Source organism: Podarcis cretensis (assembly GCF_951804945.1).
Source record: "Podarcis cretensis genome assembly, chromosome: 9".
In the NCBI taxonomy this organism is placed as follows: domain Eukaryota; kingdom Metazoa; phylum Chordata; class Lepidosauria; order Squamata; family Lacertidae; genus Podarcis; species Podarcis cretensis.
The window spans coordinates 52218590-52242368 of record NC_137178.1 but is presented as its reverse complement, the minus strand read 5'-3'; the positions used below and the strand labels follow the sequence as shown (position 1 = coordinate 52242368).

At 40.5% G+C, this 23779-nt stretch overlaps 1 protein-coding gene across 5 annotated transcripts in view; it reads right to left on the bottom strand.

Moving 5' to 3' along the window:
• Positions 1 to 23779, bottom strand: part of TRAPPC11 (trafficking protein particle complex subunit 11) — an 80560-nt gene that overhangs the window by 45500 nt on the left and 11281 nt on the right. For 2 of the 5 annotated variants that reach the window (XR_013842206.1, XM_079989899.1), the window contains exons 12-29: positions 23696 to 23775; positions 23542 to 23620; positions 23404 to 23458; positions 21848 to 21993; positions 21245 to 21306; positions 21022 to 21154; positions 20038 to 20168; positions 18759 to 18911; positions 17934 to 18121; positions 16942 to 17090; positions 16278 to 16399; positions 15687 to 15806; positions 14410 to 14475; positions 14165 to 14321; positions 13084 to 13195; positions 11188 to 11279; positions 8596 to 8729; positions 7417 to 7584 (exon numbers count right to left, since the gene is read on the bottom strand). Coding sequence is in view for 4 of the 5 variants with exons in the window: in XM_079989899.1 (XP_079846025.1) it covers positions 7417 to 7584; positions 8596 to 8729; positions 11188 to 11279; positions 13084 to 13195; positions 14165 to 14321; positions 14410 to 14475; positions 15687 to 15806; positions 16278 to 16399; positions 16942 to 17090; positions 17934 to 18121; positions 18759 to 18911; positions 20038 to 20168; positions 21022 to 21154; positions 21245 to 21306; positions 21848 to 21993; positions 23404 to 23458; positions 23542 to 23620; positions 23696 to 23775 (2147 nt within the window). In the remaining variant the exon portion in view is untranslated. Of the gene's footprint in view, positions 1 to 3313; positions 4617 to 7394; positions 7585 to 8595; positions 8730 to 8781; positions 9336 to 11187; positions 11280 to 13083; positions 13196 to 14164; positions 14322 to 14409; positions 14476 to 15686; positions 15807 to 16277; positions 16400 to 16941; positions 17091 to 17933; positions 18122 to 18758; positions 18912 to 20037; positions 20169 to 21021; positions 21155 to 21244; positions 21307 to 21847; positions 21994 to 23403; positions 23459 to 23541; positions 23621 to 23695; positions 23776 to 23779 lie in introns of those variants that run through there. The other 3 variants (XM_079989898.1, XM_079989897.1, XM_079989900.1) reach the window with 3 other exon arrangements.

The following is a 23779-nucleotide window of genomic DNA, read 5'->3' as shown; positions in this document are numbered from 1 at the left end:
CAACACAATGTGCTCTGAAATGGCATTCCAGAGATGGGGCATGGTGGTGCAGCAACACTCCCCTGACCTCACAGTGGAGTCGGTGCCACGCAATGGGAGGGAGGGTGAGGCAGCAGTGAAGTTGGTGTGGTGCAAATGCATTGGCAGGAGCACTAGATAGGTTCCCCTTCCCAGTAAATAGCAGAACCTCAGCTGGTAGGTGGTCAGGCCACCCCAGCGTGCCATCCATTACTGCATATGGGTGGAAAGAGGAGCACAGTTTAATGAGACCTGTAGATGGCCGAGGGTGGTGAAGCTGAAGGAACAAAGGTCACAGATGGGGGATGGTGAAGGGATAAGAATGCTTTGAAGGTAAAGATGAGTTTGCTGGAGAGAAGCAACATGACCTGGTGATGCTCTAAATAAGGAAAACAAAGGAGATCCAATATAAAGCCATGGTTACATGCCTAGTCAACAGAGTGGATGGTGGCAAAGAAGGAAAAAAGGCCCAGAAGGAGAGTTGCCCAAGTAGAAACCAAGTTTGTAATGGCGATGAATGAAACATCTAAGCTGAAATATCAGACAGAAAGTTGGTGGGGTTGGATGCAGTTGTGGAATAAAGAAGTAGAGATGGATGATCTCACTGAAAGCCACAAGATTTGATGAGGTCACTCAGGTACATAAATGGAGTAGCAGATGACCAAATACAAATTCCTGAGAGACACCAGCAAATTTCCTGTGAAATTTTGAATGAGGGATTAGGCAAGTAGGGGGAAAACCAACAGAGGACAGAGAGGGATAAACCTAACACACATAAGCAAACAGCAGATATACTCAGCGGCATGAGAGAAGTAATAGACGAGGACAGAAGATCTGAAATGGGGAGAGTTCTTTTGAAGAGTACAAGTTAATTGGAGTACAAAAGGTAGAATTCAGATTGTAAGGATTGGAGAGGAGCTGAAGAAAATTGAGACAGCAGTAATCTAGGATGAGTAACCTGGCGTCCTCCAGCTGTTTTGGACTACCGTAAGTTTCCCTTCGGTCTCAGCCAGTGCTGTTCAGTCATCACTTAAGAGTGCATGCATTAAACGTAAGATGAATTTACTTATATTCCTTTCTTTGAAAGGCAGCCATTTTAGAGAGATTTTAAATATGCTTTTTTAAAAAAGGATTTGTGGTCAGGAAAATGCTGCTTCCAAGCATCCCAGCTGGGGAAAATTATTTCACAGATAATTGACTGTTTTCAAAGCATTCAGAAAGATCATTATCAACATTCTCTGGTATTCATTAGGTATGTTATTTCTCCTCTGCTTGTGGACTACCAAGCACACACCTCTGTTCCCGTCTCCTGGTTGTAGTTGAAGTACAAAGCCAGAAAATATGCTCAGGTATTTATTTTCCATAGCCAGAAAACATGTTGAGGTATTTAATGTATTTCCTTTGTTGTTTATGCAATCAAACATACTGAAAGCCTTCAAACAATAGAAGAGACTGGGGGTTCCTGAACAAGTAGATACAGTGGCACCTCGGGTTAAGTACTTAATTCGTTCCGGAGGTCTGTTCTTAACCTGAAACTGTTCTTAACCTGAAGCACCACTTTAGCTAATAGGGCCTCCTGCTACCGCCACACCGCCGGAGCACCATTTCTGTTCTCATCCTGAAGCAAAGTTCTTAACCCGAGGTACTATTTCTGGGTTAGCGGAGTCTGTAACCTGAAGCGTATGTAACCCGAGGTACCACTGTAACCATTTTTTTCTTGTCAAGTTCCATGACTCTTTGACAGGGTCACGTACAGGCTTCATGTTGATGGCAAAAAGGGGATCTTATACTGTTAATGTAAATGAAAAATCATGAGGACTTAATATATCTTCTACCCTTATGGTCTATTTTTACTTACATTGGTTGTAAAGTCCACCAGGGTGCACTTTATACAGCGTCTGTGGGCAGATTTTTTCCATCCTTCAGGCCTTATGAAAGGCAAGCCAGCTTTTTAAGGGTTCGAGGTGGCATTTATAATGCTGCGAATACTATGTGAAGAAAAGCTATGTTGGATTGGTGGACTAGAAAAGCTGCCCCTCTTAGGAATGGCTTAAAGATGCTCACCCAGTGATAGACCGCAAATAATCAGCTTGTATTTTAACCAAACATCAGAATTTTGAAGAAAATAAATGTGCTTGTGAAAGTCTTAAATTTAAAATTTCAAAGCAGCCAAAAAGAAAAAGTAAAAAAAAAAATTCAGCCTCAACCCAGTATTGTTATGCCTCGGATGTTGCAGCTCAACTTATGCAATGGTTAGTAAGCATAAGATTTCAAGAGCAGCTTTAAGATCAAGCTAGACTGATCTTGCAGCAATAACTGGTCAGTTTACTTTTAAAGCTTGTATATCCCATCTCAGTTGCACAACATACTTCTTCAGGATCAACACTGCTTTGTTATAATTATTTTATTTCCACAATTTGTTCTTTTCTGGTTTAAGGCAACTCTGATTTATTCATATTTTCATCAAAATGAGGATCACTGCATTCATGAGGCTAGAGGAAGTTAGTCACATATTTTCTCTTCTCTCTTGTCCCTCAGTATAGTTATGTATGTATGTATGTATGTATGTATGTATGTATGTATGTATTTATTTATTTATTTATTTATTTATTTATTTATTTATTTAAAAAAGACATTTGGTTCATTTCCAGATAGCTGCTTACCCAGTCAGCTGGCCACAATAGTAGCACTGAGGCCGATCTTGCCATGGTGTTAGATTCCTTTAGAAGGGTGATCAAGACATACCCACTTCCACTAGGTGTTTGAAAGTGAGGAAGTATACTTTCTGACACTGGGTTGCTCATCTATACTACCACATGGGTGACCCTTTTATTAGTACAAAGCCAGTACAATAATGCCAAATGCTACTTTGGAAACCTCCAAAGTAGGTTACAGGTGTAAACCTGCTTCGGATGACATTTATGCCATTTAAAAATATTATCTCCTAAACCTATATCATACCATAAAGACACTATTCGTCTCATAAATTGCTGTAAAAATTCAGGATAGCACTACTTGGTGCTTAGATCGCACTTCAAGCATTCTGAAGTGCATTGCCTATGTTATGCCAGCAATTGTCAACAGAGCTGGAAATTAAGCCAGTTGTTATCCTCATATTGCAGATGAAGGGACTGAAGCAGAGAAAAAAGCAGCGTGCTTAAGGCAACCTAGCAAGTTCATGGCTGAGGAGATATTTGAACAGGGAAATTTCCCAGCTCACATTGTTAGCTCACATTATACCCTGGGCTCTGATCTTCCTTTAGATCCAAAAGGAGACACACTATGAGATCCAAAAGCCAAAGCTTAAATTAATTTATTGAACAATGAAAAAAATCACGAAACACTTTTATTTACATGATTTACTGTGACCGGCTCACATGAACATTGATAGGATGAATTTCTGTTAACTAATTGACATTCTGCATGGAGAGTTAACCCTGATAGAGATTGACTGGATAAAAGTCTGAAGACTGGATGATATTGCTGCAGTGTAATGACCTTTTCCCACAAAATGGCTTCCAGTTAGCAACTAGAGTTTACAGTAGAAAGCATTTTTAAGCCAGTCCATGGTAGCAGACCTGGCTCTGAACTGCTAAAATTAAGCATATGGCTTCACACATGAGCCAAATGTTTCAGCTTCTACCAAAAGGCCTACCATAACAATAGGATAGTTTTGCAAGGGTGACCAAGCATTTAAGATGCATTTGGCTCCTTGATAACAAAATCCAGCCATATCATTTTGTAGTATTGTGGTATTTAGGGTTTTCTCTTCTCCCATAGTAAATGACTGTCAAAGGATGCTGAAGAGCTGCTTGAAAAAGCCAAGGGTTGTTCAGTGGCCAAGTTGCCATTAGGAACTATCAGCTTCTCAATACTGCTATCATTGCCTCTTCATGAGCAAGGCCCCCAAAACAGCTTCCCAGCAGTTTGCACAGCACTACTAATAGCCAGCAACTCTCAATTATCACCAGATGCAAGCACAAAATGACACTTATTCATGGAATACTTCAAATTATCAATCATGCATCAAGTAGCTAGTGCCTAAGAAGACAATAAGCATATGAAGTGAATCCTGTTCTTTACTCGAAACATAGAAGGGCACAAAAAGGAGGTTCTAAAAGCAAGTGAGACTTAAATGCTATAGAAATCGAGGGCCAGTGGTGGAATCAGTTATTATAGCAAACACCACAGGCGTTGCACCTCAAGACTGGCTACTGAAGGCAGAATAAATTTTCTTCTTCTTTTTAGCCAAGTTAACGTAATTCATATTGCCAAAATATTCCATATACATAATAAATAGCACTTCCGTTTCAGTGAAGTCCAAGAAAAAACCCGCACACTTAGAAAAACCCGCACATGCAAAATTAGAACACTGACTTTCCCCCATATATTATTTGTTCGAATCAAGTCCATAAAGAGACTTAATTAAGACTTTAAGCAGTTGTTTTGGCTCCTAAGTTTTTCATTTGTAGACTGAGCAAAATTAGTTTGGAAAAAGCAGAGTTCTATAAAGTATGTGCAAAACTCTCCCCCTTAAGTGCATGAATCCACAGTTACGCAGCAGCAATAGAAGCATCATCTGGTTGACGGCCCTGTGGCTTTAGAAGGAAGAGAGAACAGATTTAATATTTAAGTTTAATCTACAAGTATACAGCAGTACAGTACAAATCTACATACCAATATTGGTTTCTTGTCTTTTAGAATTCACTCAGCCCCAAACTGTAAATCCATTGTACTGCAATTCATGGCACAGACTAATATTACTTAGAAGCAGCTGCAGCTAGAGTGGCATCCTCCTCCTAGCAGTTACGTTGGGATTTATTGGGGTGGTGTTGGAACAAGCCAGCGGCGAGGTTCAGGAGCTCTGGACCTGCAGTGGTGGCATTCTTCACCACCAAACCAGAGCTTTGCTGACCTCACCGCCTCCTTGCCCCATCCTCATACTAACAAACCCGGTACCCCCAGCCCTCTTCACGTGCAACTGCAGCTTAGAAACTCTGTATATTTATTGTAGAGAAAGTTGCCTAGGGTTCCACTCTTAAAAATATTTAATTGGAGGCACGTCCCATTGAGATTAGTGAGCGCTGAAGGATTGTTAAAACAAACACTGTTAGGCGTTGGCTGCAAGGAAGCAATGAAGTTCAGGCTATAATGGTGAAGAGCATTACATTCATTCACTGGTGGAAATAATGTAAGAGTGATTTTTCATATTTTCTTGTGTGTCAGATCACTTCTAATCCAAACAAAAAGGAGTCTGGATATGTGTTAGTTACAGCAGAGACACAGGCAGATGAAGGCAATAATTAGATGCCAACTGCACTTTGAGCATCCTTCTCTTTTTTCGGATTTCCATCAGCAAGCTGCTCCACTAATAAAAAAATGTTTATCTAATGTCTCTCATTCTGTGGGACTAACAATACTGCATTTTTTTTACTCTTAAAGAAGATAAATACATGCCACTTAATTAGAAACTTTACAGCATGAGCAAGATAACTCCTATCACTCTTTCAGATTTGTAAAATTCCACCTAGTTTTCAAAAACATTAGTAGCAATAGCTTAGAATGAATTTTAAACTGACGTCACTGGCTCCAACAGTCTCTATAGATACAATGCACAAAAGTGTAACTTGCAAAATGACAATTCTTTAGCATTTAAGACGACAATTTTATCACATCTAAGCAACTACAACACTTATAATGGCAAGTATCTTTAACATTCTTTCAGTGCTGAGAGATTATTAAGTCTAACATAATCCGGGACTCAATTTATTCAACTTTTTTCCTTTAGAGCAGAAAGGGGATGAAATGTATCCCTTAAGGAAGCCCCCCACCCTCTTTTAGGAAGAGAAACTAATACAGTGGTGCCTCACAAGACGAAAAGAATCCGTTCCGCAAGTCTCTTCGTCTTGCGGTTTTTCGTCTTGCGAAGCAACCCTATTAGTGGATTAGCGGATTAGCGCTATTAGCGGTTTAGCGGCAAAGCGGCAAAGCGGCTTAGAAAAAGGGGGGGAAGCGAAAAAAATCGCTAGACGAAAACGTCTTGCGTAGCAAGCCCATAGGGAAATTCGTCTTGCGAAGCGCCTCGAAAAACGGAAAACCCTTTCGTCTAGCGGGTTTTTCGTCTTGCGAGGCATTCATCTTGCGGGGCACCACTGTATTGCCATGTATGAGAGTATGGGCAAGAAGAAAGTACAGCTCAAGATGCTACACATGCTTAGAGCTTCTTTCCCAGAGGCAGCAGGCTTATGTCTCTAGCTGGCAAAATGTGTAGGTGGTTCATCTCAATAGTATATTGATTGTCAGAATGTATGGGAAACACCCATCCTTTTTGGCTGTAATGCAAATCAAGTAGAATGAAGAGCTATGACAGGGGAGGGGATTAGGCTGTTGTTGTTTTTTTACAATGTAGTTCACAAAAGGCACATCACATTTTTTTCAACAATTTCACTAACACTGCCTGGACATGTCTCTTTCTAGCCACCAGCGTAACAGTAACATAATGAGTATGAATATTTCAATTAACGTAGACCAATTCTTGCTATGAAAAAAAGGGCTTGGGAGAAACGACTCATTAATCAACTTCATAGTACAGTGGTACCTCTAGATACGAACAGGATCCGTTCCGGAGCCCCGTTAGCATCTAGAAGCAAACGTAACTAGCGACGGCACGTCTGCACACGCACACGTTGCTTTTCGCCGCTTCTGCGCATGATGTCATTTTGAGCATCTGAGCATGCGCAAGCAGCGAAACCCGAAAGTAATGCACTCCGTTACTTCCGGGTTGCCGTGGAGCGCAACTCAAACGCACTCAACCCGAAGCGCATTCAACCCGAGGTATGACTGTACCTAATAATTCCACTATCATATGAATACTTTTAACAAATGCCAAAGAAGCCATTGGTGCTTTGTCTTCATATTAGACTCTTTTCAATTCCAGTTATTTCCAAGTTTGATTTAGCATCATGGTAATTCATAACCCAAAGAGATATTTACTCTATCTTGAAACTATTTCAACTAAGCATCTTACAAAGTACTGAAATATAATACGAAATAGCAGCTATTGTTTGCCTAATTTTAATTTGGATCACAGAATACAGGCAGAAGCTTTAGTACATTTTACAGACTGAACAGATACTCTGGTTCTCTCATAAAATGATGTAAGCTAGTCTTAACAGGAAATATTTCCTCAGAATCCCAATTAAATTATTGCAAAATGCAGTCAACAAGAGCCTTCTAATTGACTCGACTCCTAATTATAGATTTGCTTCTTACATTTTGCAATTTCTGGGTAGATGCTATGCCAACTTGAAAAGTCTAGCCTAATATTCAACTGTCTTTAAGTATGACACATGTACTGAAAGAGCTCTAAACAGCACAGGTGTCATTATTATATCTTACCTTTACAAATATGTGTGTTGGTATAAATCTTCTAAGCAGCTGGTTGGTGAAATTTGGAAACCGTAGCAGGTTGATATTAAGTGACGGCAGCTGTTGATAACCAGCCATGAGAGGATAGAAGTTGTATAACATTTCCTGTTCGGTACCAGGAAGGATTCGCAATCTTATCTAAAAATACAGTTCAAAGTCTGTAATCAGTCTTTTTTTGGATTACGATCTCAATCTAGGCTTTTTTTTGTATTTAAACATTTGTCTGAAACAGTTAATCATTAGTATGTTCTTTTTATTCCCACTCAATTTCTCAACCTCCTCGCTCTTTCAACTTTAACCTTGTAATTTCAACCCTTCTGACCAGCACTTGCAAAGGCTCAAGTATATCTTGTGAATGTTACAAGTTGTCTGTTTCTTAAATGGCAGCTGCTGAAGTCACAACCATATCAGAGTTCCCCATGGAAAAAGGTAAAGGACCCCTGGATGGTTAAGTCCAGTCAAAGGTGACTATGGGGTGTGGCGTTCATCTCGCTTTAGGCCAAGGGAACCAGTGTTTGTCCACAGTCAGCTTTCCAGGTCATGTGGCCAGCATGACTAAACTGCTTCTGGCGCAATGGAACACCGTGATGATTGCCAGAGCACACAAAACACTGTACCTTCCTGCCGCAAAAGTACCCATTATCTACTTGCACTGGGATGCTTTCAAACTGCTAGGTTGACAGAAACTTGGGACAGAGCAACAGGAGCTCACCCTGTCACACAGATTCGAACTGCTGATCTTCCGATTGGCAAGCCCATGTAATGAATGGGAGCATACAGTTTAAGGTAATAAACCACACAATTTCTTACCACCATCAATATTTTCTTTCTCTACCCTCTCTCTACTCTAGTTTCTCTCTCAATTATAGATAAATGCAAAGTTCCCCCAGGTACCTAGATATCTGTATATACAAACTTAATATTTCAGATTTATGTAAAAAGTTATTTTTCCCTCAAACAAGGATATCTTGTGGTTTTTATTCCCCAGTTTCTCCACCTCTAAGTCTTGCAAACGGACACAGTATTCAGAACACTATTGGACATGTTTAGGACAATCAATTTATCCTATGTGTGACTCAGATAATAGCTTGAAGGTGTGCAAGAGGCTGTAAGAAAATATTTCTTTTAAGTTTGGAGTCTAAGCCATACCTGCTTAAGGCCAGAAAACATGAAGGCTTCACTGGGTTCCACTAACACTTCCACATCTTGAACAATATTGGTCTTATTTTGCAGGTGATATTTTACAGGTAAGGATTCTCTGACTCGGCCAAATGAGGGCAAATCTTTGGAAAGGAAGTGTAACAGAAGTTACATGTATTTCAGCAAAAATAGCATTTATTGTTTCTTTCTGAAATTTGCAAGTATATATTAACAATATTTAGGGTTATATCCTCAGAAACCAAGAAGATTAAAAATGTACTAAACACAGGAGTAACCATGAAAACATTGCAGCTTCACGTAGGACTGACGAAAATACCAGTCTCTTTTTAGACACTGTTAAGTTGCTGAAGTGCTGCAAGGCAAATTCCATCTGTCAGCAGTAAGTGAAAAGGGAAGGTTGTGCATTACAGTCTGGATTTAAAAAAAATGGAACTAGAATAGCTTATTTCAGTCTTTTGCTTTTATGAAAATTCACATCTGTAACAAACGAATGGAGCATCACTTCTTTCCCCAGAAACATACAAAATGATGGAACAACTTAGCAAAGAAACTTTTATTTATTACATTTTATCTCCTGCCTTTGAAATGGCAAAGAGAGGTTGTTTGAATTAGGGTGAGATGCGCCATATCACCAGCAGCTTCATGGCCTAGCAAAGATTTGAACCCAGGATGTTCAGCCTGTCACACTCATTGGACAGGTTTGGGAGTCGGTCTGCTTTTGTATGTTTCTGGGGAAAGAAGTGATGTTCAAGAAATGGGGTGTCTTCTCATGAAAGTTTTATGAAGATGGAAACAGGTGACAAACAGAATTTGCATCTATCAATTGTGTGAACTGTGATCTTTTTTTGCCTCTTATATTTTAGAAACTGGAGCGAGCTGTGGCAGCACAAAGGGTTGGATCTAAACTTAGTCATACTTAGAGCTGACCTACTGAAATCAATAGGACTTATGACTAACTTAAATTGCATTGATTTTAGTGGATCTAATCCAAGTATGACAAAGTGGACCCAACCCAGTCCTTAACATTTAATGGGGAAATGACTTTGTCCACAAACTACCGTATTTTTCCCTCTATAACACGCAGATTTTTTCTCCTAAAAAGGAAGGGGAAATGTCTGTGCGTGTTATAGAGCGAATGTGTGGTCCCTGGAGCCGAAAAAGCAGGCAAAAATCAAATCGCGGGTCTCCTAGAAGGGAAACTTGAAAAGAGGAAGCAGCTGCTTTCCTCCATTCTGCCTCAGGGTCTTACTGCCCACCCGCCTCTGTTTCGTTGCTGTGTTTGCTCAAACGGAACAAAGAGCAGGGAAAGCCCCTCCCCTCCAGGCAAGCAGAGGGGAAAGTGTCGTCTCTGTGCTCCGGTACTGCTGGGGGAGAGGGAGAGAGAGGGGGGAGGGAGAGAGAGAGAGAGAGAGGGAGGGAGAGAGAGGGGGGGGGAGAGAGAGAGATGGCTGGCTTGGGTGGGGGGAAACTTTTGCCTTTCTTTCCTCCCTCCCGTTAAATCCCTCTCCTGCATTCCTCCCCTCCAGGCAAGAAGAGGGGAAAGTGTCGTCTCTGTGCTCCGGTACTGCTGGGGGAGAGGGAGAGAGAGGGGGGAGGGGGAGAGAGAGAGAGGGGGAGGGAGAGAGAGAGAGAGAGAGAGAGAGAGAGAGAGAGAGAGAGATGGCTGGCTTGGGTGGGGGGAAACTTTTGCCTTTCTTTCCTCCCTCCGTTAAATCCCTCTCCTGCATTCTTAGCGAGCTGCTTCTCTGCACACCCCTCTCATGTCCCTTTGTTTTTCCTTCGCTCCCCACTTAAAATGTGGTTACAAAGCATAGATCCACATGGATCCTCAGGATCTTTGCATTGGGTCGCCCCAAATTCACCATCAGATCACATAGCATGTCCATGGCTACAGCCTGCCCCCCCAAAATCACGCACCCACTGTTGCCTGGGGCTGCAATGGTGCAAAAACGTGGTTAAAAAGCATGGATCCACATGGATCCTCAGGACCTTTGCATTGGGTCACCCCAAATTCACCATCAGATCACATAGCATGTCCATGGCTACAGCCTGCCCCCCCAAATCACGCACCCACTGTTGCTTGGGGCTGCAATGGTGCAAAAACGTGATTACAAAGCATGGATCCACAGGAATTCTCAGGATCTTTGCATTGGGTGACCCCAAATTCACCATCAAATCACATAGCATGTCCATGGCTACAGCCTGCACCAAAAAAATCACGCACCCACTGTTGCCTGGGGCTGCAATGGTGCAAAAACGTGGTTACAAAGCATGGATCCACAGGAATTCTCAGGATTTTTGCATTGGGTCACCCCAAATTCACCATCAGATCACATGTCTGTGGCCACAGCATGAAGCCCAAAAATGATACACCCACTGTTTCATTCAGAATGTTTTCCCCTTTGTTTTCCTCCTCTAAAAACAATGTGCGTGTTATGGTCAGGTGCGTGTTATAGAGCGAAAAATACGGTATGTTAGTAAGCAACACTTTTGCAACACACCAGAATCTAATTTTGCACTGCGGTAAGAGTTTGAGAGCATCTGAGGTCAACTATGACTTTATGCATAAATTTACATTACCTGCGTTAACATGGAGTGGGATACTTTCTGCAATAACGTGGGGGAGTGTGATCACAGTATTAACAACAGGTATGCTCTTCTCAGCTGTGCGCCTTTAAAAGAAAACAGAGAGAAATATTTTAACACTACAAAAAAATCAGCAGTAAATGACTTCTTAATTTTCAGTTTAAAAGATAAGAGTTACAAGAAAATCAAATTATTAGAGGCAAGGGATATAGGATCTAGGTGACAAAAACAGATTTGCACAATTCAGTGCTTTGCATAATAAGTCGAGATAAGTATTGTGAAGAATGATAAAGGTTATAAAACGTGAAACCAAAATACAGTAAGGGCAGATGGTTAGGGGAACAGAAAAGCACAGGGACCTTGTTTTTCAGCTTTTCATTTTGCCGACAGCTCTTTCTACTCAATGCAGATTCTTTTTGCTTGTTTTAGGTTTTTTTAGGTTGTTGCAATACCTAGATATGAACTTAGAATATACAATGGCCATAAATTTTAGGGATGAGTAAAATACATAAAATAAATTTTGCAGAAAGATCTATGTTCCTGAATTTGATAAAATACTACAGTGGTACCTTGGTTCTCGAACTTAATCTGTTCTGACTCCCGAAACCATTCAAAAACCAAGGCATGGCTTCCGATTGGCTGCAGGAGCTTCCTGCACTCAAGTGGTAGCTGCATTGGACATTTGGCTTCCCAAAAATGTTTGCAAACCACAACACTTACTTCCGGGTTTGCAGCGTTCAGGAGCCAATTTGTTCGACAACTAAGCCGTTTGAGAACCAGTATTTGGATTCTGCCTAAAACTACAGCCTAGCTAGAATCCATAACCCCACCTCTGCTACCTCTAAAGTGTTGGGTCTGAAGGTTTGCACCGTGGGCTCCTCACCACACTAGCAGTTATGGGTACAGATTCAGCACATAAGCATATGAGGCGTATATGCAGGCTTTGGTCTGCATGCTGTTAGTTACTCACACACAGGACTACACAGGTTGGGCAATGAGAAGAGCCCCATTCACGACAGGCAGGCCAAAGCCTTTGCAGAGGCCTCAAGGCACCAGGTGGGTCCCCAGAAGCCCGGCAAAACCTGATGAAGAGTTTTCTAAGCCCCCATCCCAGGTAAATTCCAAAGTAGAGTCCACAATGTAAACTTAAGACTCCAGACAAAATTCTGCCTTGGGCAACATTCACTCCAAGCTCTTCTTTTCAGCAATATATTATGAAAGCTGTTCCTACTGCATTCTGCTAAAGAACTGGTTCCCTGAATGCTTTGTTTGTTTCACTAAGGAGCTGATAATGAAAAAACAAGCTCCTTGGCTGGGAGTGTGCCTTGAATAGTCAGAGAAATGCTGATCTGCCTCATCTGAACTCTCTAGATTCATGTGTTCAAAATTTGTGTGAATGGGTTTCTTCAGCAGCCCTCTGCCTGGGGTATCTGTGTGAACGTTTTTCCACTGTCTATTTCACCCCCCCCCCCTATTTTAAAGGACTACTGTTGGATCTGGCTAAAAGATACAATATTAGATAGCCAAGGCTTCTCTCGGTTATGCCCAAATTGTATGCCAGAAGGCTTGAACTGTGATAATGCTTATTGATATTCATCAATAAGGAAGAAATATACAGTGGTACCTCAGGTTACATACACTTCAGGTTACAGACTCCGCTAACCCAGAAATAATACCTCAGGTTAAGAACTTTGCTTCAGGATGAGAACAGAAATTATGCTCCAGCGGCGCAGCAGCAGCGGGAGGCCCCATTAGCTAAAGTGATGCTTCAGGTTAAGAACAGTTTCAGGTTAAGAATGGACCTCCGGAATGAATTAAGTACTTAACCCAAGGTATCACTGTACAAGACTAACCTATGGGATATTTGAAGAGGTAGATGGGAATATTTACCTTTTCCAGGAAATTACATAACTTCCAGTAGCCACTCCACTTTGACCAGTAGGAAGTGATGGACAACGAAGGCAAAAACATTCACTAGCACTTTCACCTGTCTGTAAAACAACTATCAGAAAAGTCAGGTTCAGTCTAAAGTTTCTCAGATACAGAAATCATTATAAATGTTTTATATGACCATACTCTATATTTACATACAAGTAAGTGTATCAAACATTAACATATGAAGACTATAAAGAACACAAGCATATGCACAGTACAGAACACTGTTTCACTTTGTCCTGTTCCCCAGCAAAAAGCAGAGGAACCAAATCACATAAAGACAGAAGGAGCAGTCATTTAATGACAAAAGATAAGATTAACGGTAAAGGGACCCCTGACCATTAGGTCCAGTCGTGACCGACTCTGGGGTTGCGGTGCTCATCTTGCTTTATTGGCCGAGGGAGCCGGCGTACAGCTTCCGGGTCATGTGGCCAGCATGACTAAGCTGCCTCTGACGAACCAGAGCAGCGCATGGAAACGCCGTTTACCTTCCCGCCGGAGCGGTACCTATTTATCTACTTGCACTTTGACGTGCTTTCGAACTGCTAGGTTGGCAGGAGCAGGGACCGAGCAACGGGAGCTCACCCAGTCGCGGGGATTCAAACCGCCGACCTTCTGATTGGCAAATCCTAGGCTCTGTGGTTTAACCCACAGCGCCACCCGCATCCCTTAAAGATAGGATTATATGTTATCAAATATTTCCAGAGTCAAACAGGACTTGGTGGGCCTTCACCATCTCTGCCAAATTACTTTATTGTAAAAGTGCAGACATTTCACTGTGTAGCAACTATGACAAAATGTTGGTTGTGGTGGAGGAAATGCAGAAAGAGAACATTTGCAAGGGAGTCAAATTAATCTCCAGGTTTTGCTTTTTGAGAAAAGCTTACTAATTCTATGCAATATAAGTCAAAATAATCCTATTTAAATAAAATAAAAACACATACTGTATGCCTGGCGTAATGCAGTAACAATCAATGGGTTTCTTCCCAAACAACATCCCAGAAGGGTGCTTAAGAATACACAGGAAGGTTCTCACCATTCTCCACGTAAGATTCTAGATGATCCACAGGCATCATGGAAGGAGAAAGCTGCAGCTGGCTGGTTACAATAGTGAGGGCCCAAGGAGAAGCACTGAGGATGTCTGTCATCAACAAAAATGGGATGTCCAAAAATACTTTATCTAAATGCTCAAACTGGCAGGAAGAGAAACAAAAGGTGGGTCATTTTATTGTTCATACTGTCTGTCCAGGCAACGTTTTCAATCAGGTTTTAGTAACGTACCTTAGCTGAGACGAACTTAACAGCTACCTCAAATGGAAATACTGTCTCCACAGTAACTGTTTCATCCTGCATAAAAAAGAAACCCTAAATCATCTTCCAGTTTCAATTTTCATGGGCCAACATCCAAAAAGTAGCAAAAGCTTTGTCATTCCTCTGCAACTCATGCACACAGTAACTCCTCCATCTATAGGTACTCTAAAAAACCTCCTCCTATATCAGAGAAGGAAAAATTTCCAAATATAGCTTGATCTTATCCATACTCAGGGTGTGGGTGTGTGGAAAGTGGTACTGACCAGTACACAGCACCACCACCTCTTTTTTCGTTAACCTTGGAAGCCATCATGTGCTAGCACCAATGACACATTTATCAAGATAACGAGTACAAGCATCTTATTTTTTACCAAAAAAAGAGGCATGGTCAATACTAGTAACTACTGTCTCAAACTAGTTGCATTCTTAAAACACACATTATTAAAACCAATTATAGTATTTCATCCCACTGGTTCTATTATTTCAGCACCAGAGTCATTTGGCACCTTAGCCCCCCACCCCAATTATGCTCAGGTCTGAACAAGTCATCACTCACTAAGCTGAACTCATGCACGGCAGCTGACTAGCGGCTCAATACACTTCCTGGTTTCGCTGCCTGCCAGAATGCAAAAGTTGAGGGACAGCGGCTACATTCAACTTAGCTGATTTCAAGGTGTGCAGACTAGCGCTAGATGGATATAAGCATTCTCTTGAGTCGAAGGAGACTGTTGCATGTTGAGGATCTGGGTGTTCACCATCCTAGCTATTTCCTGACACCTCTTAAGTTTGCCTTCTTTCAGTTATAGAACGGTACACCCATTCTTCCTCTGAACATCTTGTCAGAGGAATGACTACTTTTATCACTGATAGCCAAGCTTATCAAAGTGGATAATGAAGAAACGTCTCTCTTAATATGCATTTCTGGTTGACCACATTATAAACAAGCCACCCAATTTATTTTTATTTATATATTATATTATAAACATATTCCATTTCCTGATACTGTTTATACATTTATAATGTCCTACTTCATTTCAATTTATTGATGCTGTAATAAAAACAACAGAAACAAAAAAATAAGAATTAAAAAGATTACATTTGTCAAACCATCCATGCATAATAGATTCCAATAGAACTTATGCATATAGTCTGCATGCTTAGGAAACCCTAGACTTTAGCTAGTCATGCGCACAAGGATACACTTGGAGAATCTAAGAAAAAACCAACTGCCAACCAGTCCAACATACCCTGTGACATTTGCAGATAATCTCTTTTCCCTCAATGGTCACACTCACTAGGTAGGAAACATATACAAGAAACATCCTAGCGCCAACTGTTCCACAGTGAATATATAAGGTCTTCTCCAGCTTTACAACAATCAGGGGGAGAAAGAGGGAGGGAGAGAGAAAAAGTGAGTAGACAAAACAAATACCAAAGACCTCTAAGTACAATATGCAGAAGTCTTATTTTAAAACATCACATCCAAAATCATTTCTAGGACTATCTCAACTATGTATGCATATGAAACCATTTTGTGTTCCTAGGTTGCTTCATGTTTTACTTTGGAAAAACAAGTGGTTGTGGTTTGAACTATGTGCAAATATCATTCTTGAGCAAATTCTGAATTCTGAAACAGTTTCCCTCCTGTCCCACATGTATCGTGGCACAGATCCAAAGAAATATCATAATCCTGAACTTCTATTGGAGTGAAAAGGGAATTGAACTGTAATCAATCTTCTTTGGATTGGGGCCTGTATCTCAGAGGTACTCACGTGCGACATAATTCCATCACTGCTTTTTAATACTTGTTACACTGATAAAGTAAGGGACATATTTACCTTTTCACCTGGCTGCAAGTCTCCTACAGGGATATCAGTAAGTAAAGCAGGATAGGAATCATCACACATTTCTGTTCCATTTAGAGTCACATGAGTTTTTTGAGTCAGGTTTGCATCTTGGCCTAAAATAAGGGGGTAGTAGATTGTCATATTTGTTAGGTTTACAATAGCAACAACTAGGAAAGATTTTAAGTTACTTGTATTACGAAACTGCAGTCAATGTGAACTTTACGCAGCACTGATCTCATGCAAAGTTAAGTTCTTCAGAACCACATTGGCCCAGTTCACATAAAATATTGTCATGGAGCTGATTTGTGAACCTTGAGCTTGACCATCCTGTTGCAAACCCACCTCCCAGCAAGACTACAAGGAGGATGGAAACTTCTGCTTCCATTTTAGATTAATCCTATTTTAGCATTACATCTGAATCCTAAACTGTGGTTAAGATTAACAATCGTTTGCTGAAAGATTCTTAAGTTACACTTTGAAGTCAGCTTGCTGAAAAAGACCTGTGTTTGGTTGTCTTCCAGCACCAATCCAAATTGTCTATAGCAATTTATTTGTCATAACAGTACAGGAGAAGGGAGTGATTTAATCCTTTCCATAATAAGTCCATCACTCTCTATAGGAAATGTGAGCAAGTACCACGGCACGTAACAAATACCTGGTTTTAAGCCTGCTGTGAGCTTTACATCTTTGGCAACAGTCTTCTCGTGTGACTGAATTGTCACAACCAAGCAGTACATTTCGTTTGTCAGGGCAGGAGGTTCGTGACTTAGCTGTACAGAAATGTTTGGCACTCTGGAAATGACCCTTTAATAAAAACAAGAGAAAGATCAACTGCCTGCTACCTCTCAACATTCTTATGTCCTGGTCTTATCCGCTCCTCTAGCTGCTGCAGCACAAGCCTCTGCTTGCACCACAGCAGCAGCATTCTATGCAAGGCAAACAGTTGACTTTTGTTCCACATGCCTTTCAAATCCCCTCATATCCTCTCTTCTCGCCACATAGTTCTGCAATGTCACAAATGTGCACTAATGCTAAATGCACTACTATTAGCTGCCCAGCATAACACATACTCAGGCACTTCTCTATACTATTTTCATTACCACCATTTCCATTTTACAAATGGGAAGAAGAGAGGGAAACTCAGCATTTTTCTAGTTTATACACACACACACACACACACACACACACACACGGGATGCGGGTGGTGCTGTGGGTTAAACCACAGAACCTAGGACTTGCTGATCAGAAGGTCAGCGGTTCGAATCCCCCCAACGGAGTGAGCTCCCGTTGCTCGGTCCCTGCTCCTGCCCACCTAGCAGTTCGAAAGCATGTCAAAGTGCAAGCAGATAAATAGGTACCACTCAGGCGGGAAGGTAAAGAGTGTTTCCGTGCGCTGCTCTGGTTCACCAGAAGCAGCTTAGTCATGCTGGCCACATGACCCGGAAGCTGTACGCCGGCTCCCTCGGCCAATAAAGCAGATGAGCGCCGCAACCCCAGAGTCGGCCACGAGTGGACCTAATGGTCCGGGGTCCCTTTACCTTTACCTTTACCTTACTTACACACACACACACACACTCCCTCTAAGACACCAGACCATTCTAGGTATCCATTAAACATTTGCCATTGCACATGCCGATTCCCACTTACATGGTGCTCGTCTGAACTGCAAGGCTATCCCAATGAACCTCATTATCTGGAAGTTTAGGTCGCCTTTTGAAGGAACGAGCTGCAAGCAATGCTTCTTGAGAAGAAGCAGCATCTCCCCCTCCTCCATGCCAGTTCAAAATCAAACACCGGCCGTTCTCACCACCCAGAATCAAATCCACTGATGTGATCTGGAAGAGAGACAAATACCACTGGGACTTTTCCACTCCAGTCCATGTAACATATGCCATGACACATACAACATTCACCCAGAACCATACTAATATAAAATTCACATTACCGGTGCCACCTCCTTTTCTATGAAATTATGCTGGGGCAAATCAATATTCTGAACTGTCTGTGCGTAAATCAGCCTGCCCCTTTGGACATAAAAATCTCCGGCATCAGAATTTTCCTATTATGTGTGGCTCTATTTTCAATATATGCCACCTTTACTAGAAACTTTGTTCAGAAGTCAATTCAAAAAGACTTGTCCCACTACAATCTATATGTGCACAGGATTGTGATCTTAGGATTCCTAGGTTTTCTAGAAAATACTTCAACTCTGCCATGTCCCCTTTCTACTAATGCTGCAATTTTGGCCTTCTGAATAATGCAATGCCCTGCAGAACCCCATCTGGTGCAGTGCTGCAGCACAGCTCAAAATGTCCTACTAGTGCAAAGGCCTTGGGCATCGAATTCTATCTCCTGTTTGTTAAAACAGTACTCCCTTGGATTAGTCTGCTGGTGTTAACAAACTACTGAATTATAATCAACCTGTCACTGAGCTTTTTAATGTATTGTTTTGAATATCAGTTAAGGGCTTACCTCAATCTTCTTTCCCACATCCTCAGTTTTTGCCACAAATTTGAAAGTGAACTTCTTTGTCTTACCAGGGATAAGACACAATGTCCCCTGGCTGGGTGGTTCCATGTCACTTTTTTCATAGGCTTCTTCCACCACACAATATTGGTTGTATTCCTATAGCCAAAAAAATTAAAAAAAAAATAGTGGGCAGGTTTTCAAAAACAGCACCACTACAAGAGTAGAATAATGTACCAAATCTCATTTGCTGGGATTACTGTTTTGCCCCCCAACCCTTTTAGAGCTAAATAAAAGTTACACATACTATGCACTTTATGTCAAAGCAGCAACAGAAAATACTCACAGATGTATACAGTCGTACCTTGGAAGTCGAACGGAATCTGTTCTGGAAGTATGTTCGACTTCCAAAATGTTTGAAAACCAAAGCACAGCTTCTCATTGGCTGCAGGAAGCTCCTGCAGCCAATCGGAAGCCGTGGAAGCTGCATTGGACGTTCGGCTTCTGAAAATAGTTCGCTAACTGGAACACTCACTTTCGGGTTTGCAGCATTCAGGAGCCAAAATGTTCGAGAACTAAGCTGTTCAAAAACCAAGGTACGACTGTATGTTGAAAAAGAACTATCAATTGCATTTTGAAGCTATTTAAGATGAGAAAAGTTCAAGGAAAGATTTGTAATTTATACAGCAATCCTAGGTACAGTGGTACCTCGGGTTACATATGCTTCAGGTTACAGACGCTTCAGGTTACAGATTCTGCTAACCCAGAAATAGTACCTCGGGTTAAGAACTTTGCTTCGGGATGAGAACAGAAATCGTGCTCCGGCGGCACGGCGGCAGCAGGAGGCCCCATTAGCTAAAGTGGTGCTTCAGGTTAAGAACAGTTTCAGGTAAGAAAGTCCCTCCGGAATGAATTAAGTACTTGACCCGAGGTACCACTGTACTAGAGGGTAAATCCCAGTGAACTCAATGGGGCTTGCTTCCAAGTACAGACAAACAGGACTGCACTGCAGGTAGTTTAACTGGTTACTTGGGATAGCCAACACGGTGCCCTCCTGATATTGTTGGAACCACCATTAAATCAGGTCTGTACTTACAAGGATCACTACCTATACAGAAATAAATTTGCAGATTCTAAAAAAGAAAAAAAATAAGTGAAAAAGGAAGTACTGATATTTTGTAGTACTAAAATGGTTAGCAGAAGGCAAATCTTATCCACTGCCCATCAAGAAGGTATTAACCTTCCTCAAAAGCAATGCAAGGTTTGTTGTTTTTTTTTAAATTACCTGATTATTGAAGCTAACACACAGCTTAGAAAACCGGATAGGATGTGGACAATCAGCTTTCAAGCATATGTCAAACTGAACTGGTGTATCAACATGAAAACTTGGAGCAAGAAACTTGGCTTTGCACTGCACTAGAGTTTGGAGCAAAAAAAAAAAAAAAAAAGACAAGAAACACAGTATTAAGTATGACTGTCATATTTCACAGAAGACCAATGGTAGTTCAGTTAAGTGGGGTCTTCTTCTCTTTCTTTCCCTAGCTAAAGACATGCAACACTTGAAGTGAGATTCTCTAGCTGCAATCCAGGCAGATATGCAGTAGGCAGAGCAGCTTCTGATTTTCTATTGCATTCACTTATCTTCAATATGTACAAGATGTATCATAATATATCTATTATATATTAGGGTGTGCACAGAAAAAATAGAATATGCTTCAGCTCAGCCCAACATCATGTTTCACCATGAATTCAAAGTGGAGGTTCACACCACCATGTTTCCCAAAGCATTGGATAGATTTTCCCTTGACTACAATAGGAAAATGTATTTAACTTAAGTTTCTTTTTGGCAGCACTGGATTAAATTTACATGAATAGTAATCATTCTGATGAGATGAAGCCTGCAAAAGTTTTGACAAGGTGCAAGTTTTTTGTGTGTGCTATGCATCTGTGAGTTTTTAAAAAATGATTTGATGCCGTTCCCTGTGGCAACTGGAATGAACGTGACATACCACACAAACATTTTGCAGTTGAAATTTTTACCCGAGATCTAAAGTGTATATGCTAAACTTTTTAGTGAAGATTTCTGCATAAATATATCAATGCACTGTATTGAGTCCCTACTTCCAAATCTAGTAAAATCTGTAAACTATAAAAAATAAAACTTTCAGAAATGAAATATGGATGTTTACAGAATTGAAGTGTGCACTTTCATTTTCCCAACAGGTGCACAAAACGTGACTTTTTTATTTTCAATAGCTTTGATACATACCAAATGGAATAAAGTCTTGCACTTCTATTGTAAAGATATTACTTCCTGCCAGAGAAACGCGGTCAGTCCACAACTTCTGGGCAGCTTTCACAGAAGCAGTATCACATTCAGGTTCTGGATCTGGAGTCTCATTCTGAATCCAAAACAAGAATATCAGTTCTATATGAAAAACATTTTACATTTTTGGAGATTGTCTCAGAGGAGTTGGATTCTACCTACTGACCATGAGAACTTTGATCAGATTCTTTTCTATCCGAGATTTTTGATCTTCTTTCAAAGTAGACGCTGATGGAAAATACAAAAACAAATTAGGAAAAAAGGAATAATAATAATAATAATAATAATATTTATACCCCACCTTCAATTTATAATGAAGAGTTACTGCCTGTAATACCTGCAAATGCTTTAACATTCCCCAGCTATCTTCATACTCAAAATCAAGGTCTAGTTCTTGCAACCAGCTCCAAAGAAGGTTCAGCATATTTGTTGCATTTCTATCCCAATCCTACAAAGATCTCAGAGCAAGATGTGTGCCCACCTTCCACATACACATATGTTAGGCTGAGAGTTACTGAACAGTCCAAGGTAACTCAGGGAAATTCTTAATGTAGTTGGGATTTGAACATAGAACTCCTTGGCCCTAGATTGTCTAACCACATTTGAAGCAAAACCACAAAGGAGGGTTCTCTTAAAGATACAATAACCCTTTTAGGCAGGGCTGTTCCATACACCACAAATGCCTTTCATCTGCCCAGGTTTGTGCTAATAAACATTCAAATCAAAATAGTTAAAAAGAAGAAGACAGAAATGAAGTGCACTTCCTTACCCCTTCCCAGCAGCTCTAATGAGTATGTAAGGTAATCTTTTATTTGCGCCATGAGATAGGAACATTTAAGAGCTGTGGTCAGTATAGAAGTAAGAAGAGTCCACCATCCTTCACTACGATAGTCACATAAAACATAATCTAGTAGCCTGGAAAAGGGTTAAAAGAGAATTTAACTAAGCAAATGAATCTGACAGTTCATATAAAAAAATCACAGAAGTTAAATAGAAGATGCACCTGATCAAATAAGCTTTGTGATGTGAGTTTCCTAGGGGGAAAATTAATCTGAACATTTTCAGTTCCCTATGACAACTGGGATCCGATTTCACATCTTTGACTTCCGCTTGGCAAACAAAGCTAAAGTAGTACATAAGGTTAATTTTACATGCCACAAAAGTAACTTGGAGGTTTGTTCTAATAGCTGAACTGAAATATTAAGCTGAATACAGAATGAAGAAATCCCACTGGTTACTCCTCCAGTGCTCATGGAAAAACTGCTGGCACACACTAACCACAGGGGAGTATGTAAAAAACACGTGAGCCCTGCATAGGGGAAATAAACCCATCATGGCAGTGCAATGTCTAGGAGCAGTATCTGAGAGGGTGCAGACTATGGCATCAGTCTATTTCTCCCCTAGCAATGCTCCATTTTTCTTCCTGCTCTGACAGTGTTTTCTGGCAGTTAGGTATGATACATCAGTAGGCCATTCTACTGATATATTTCTGACTTCCAGCTGATGTATCTCAAGAGATGCTGGTACAAGAGGGCTGTTGCTGAATTCTAAAACCTTCCACAGCATACCCACCCTAGGATTTCACCTTTAACAAGAATTAAATGCTATACTCAAAAAGAAATTCAATAATTTACTTGACAAATATTGTTACTGAAATATCAGTCACAAAATATTTGCAACTCAGTAGCACTCTACTGAGTTAAGGCAATAAAAACACGTGTCCTAGGGAAAACCACTATGAAAATAGCAAATATGGTTAGTACTGTCATTATGTTAATGCATTTTTAGAAACAGAGTATTTGCCCTATATCTTCATATTTCCAAGTTATTTCCTCTAGAAACAGTTATAAAAAATACAGAATTTATCAGCTATTACATTTGTACATATTGAATTATAGCCACAGGGTGGCATCCAGCTAAACAGTTTATTAGCAGAAGGACTTTTGACTGTACAAAGGAACTTTCCCTCCCTCTCCTCTCCCCACATGCCCCCTAAATCTGCAGATGGTTTGAGAAACCCCTCAAATATATTTAAGAGGCACACAGAGGAAAGAGAAAGTTCTGCTGCACAGCCAAAAGTCCTTGTGCTAGTGGAACTGTCTAGTTGCATACCACCTGCAATATCTGAACTCACTGAAGCTATGCCAGGATTACCTGTTCTGTTACAATTTATGATAGATTCAATAACTTTCAAATCGACCTATTCACAACCCTCTTCTATACACTGCTGAAAAAAGTTTTCCAATTTTCACTTAAATTACTAAACAAAAATTAAAAAATAAATACCTAAAATCATGCAGTGGCATTTATAAAAATCATACTTACTTCAAAGCTTTGGTGTAATCTTTAGTATCGTAATACTCTTCACCCATCTGAACCACTGAAAAGAACATTATATTATTTACAGTATTAAAAACTGTAAAATGTGTTTTAGTAAACATTAGTTAGGAATATTATACTTACTCAAGTGACTTTTCATTCTTGGACATTTGTACTTCTTGAATTGGGCAACTGCATTACTCAGCAAGGTGATTATTAGCTCCTAATAAAAAGTATTGTTAAAGTTATATTTGCCCTTACAATGACAAACTATAAATACTATTGAAATGTGACTTACAGAGTGAAGAACCTTTCTCTCTTTCAGTTGCAGCGCCAAAATTCCCACTTTCTCCTTTTCGGGATCATTGAGATCAAAGCCTGC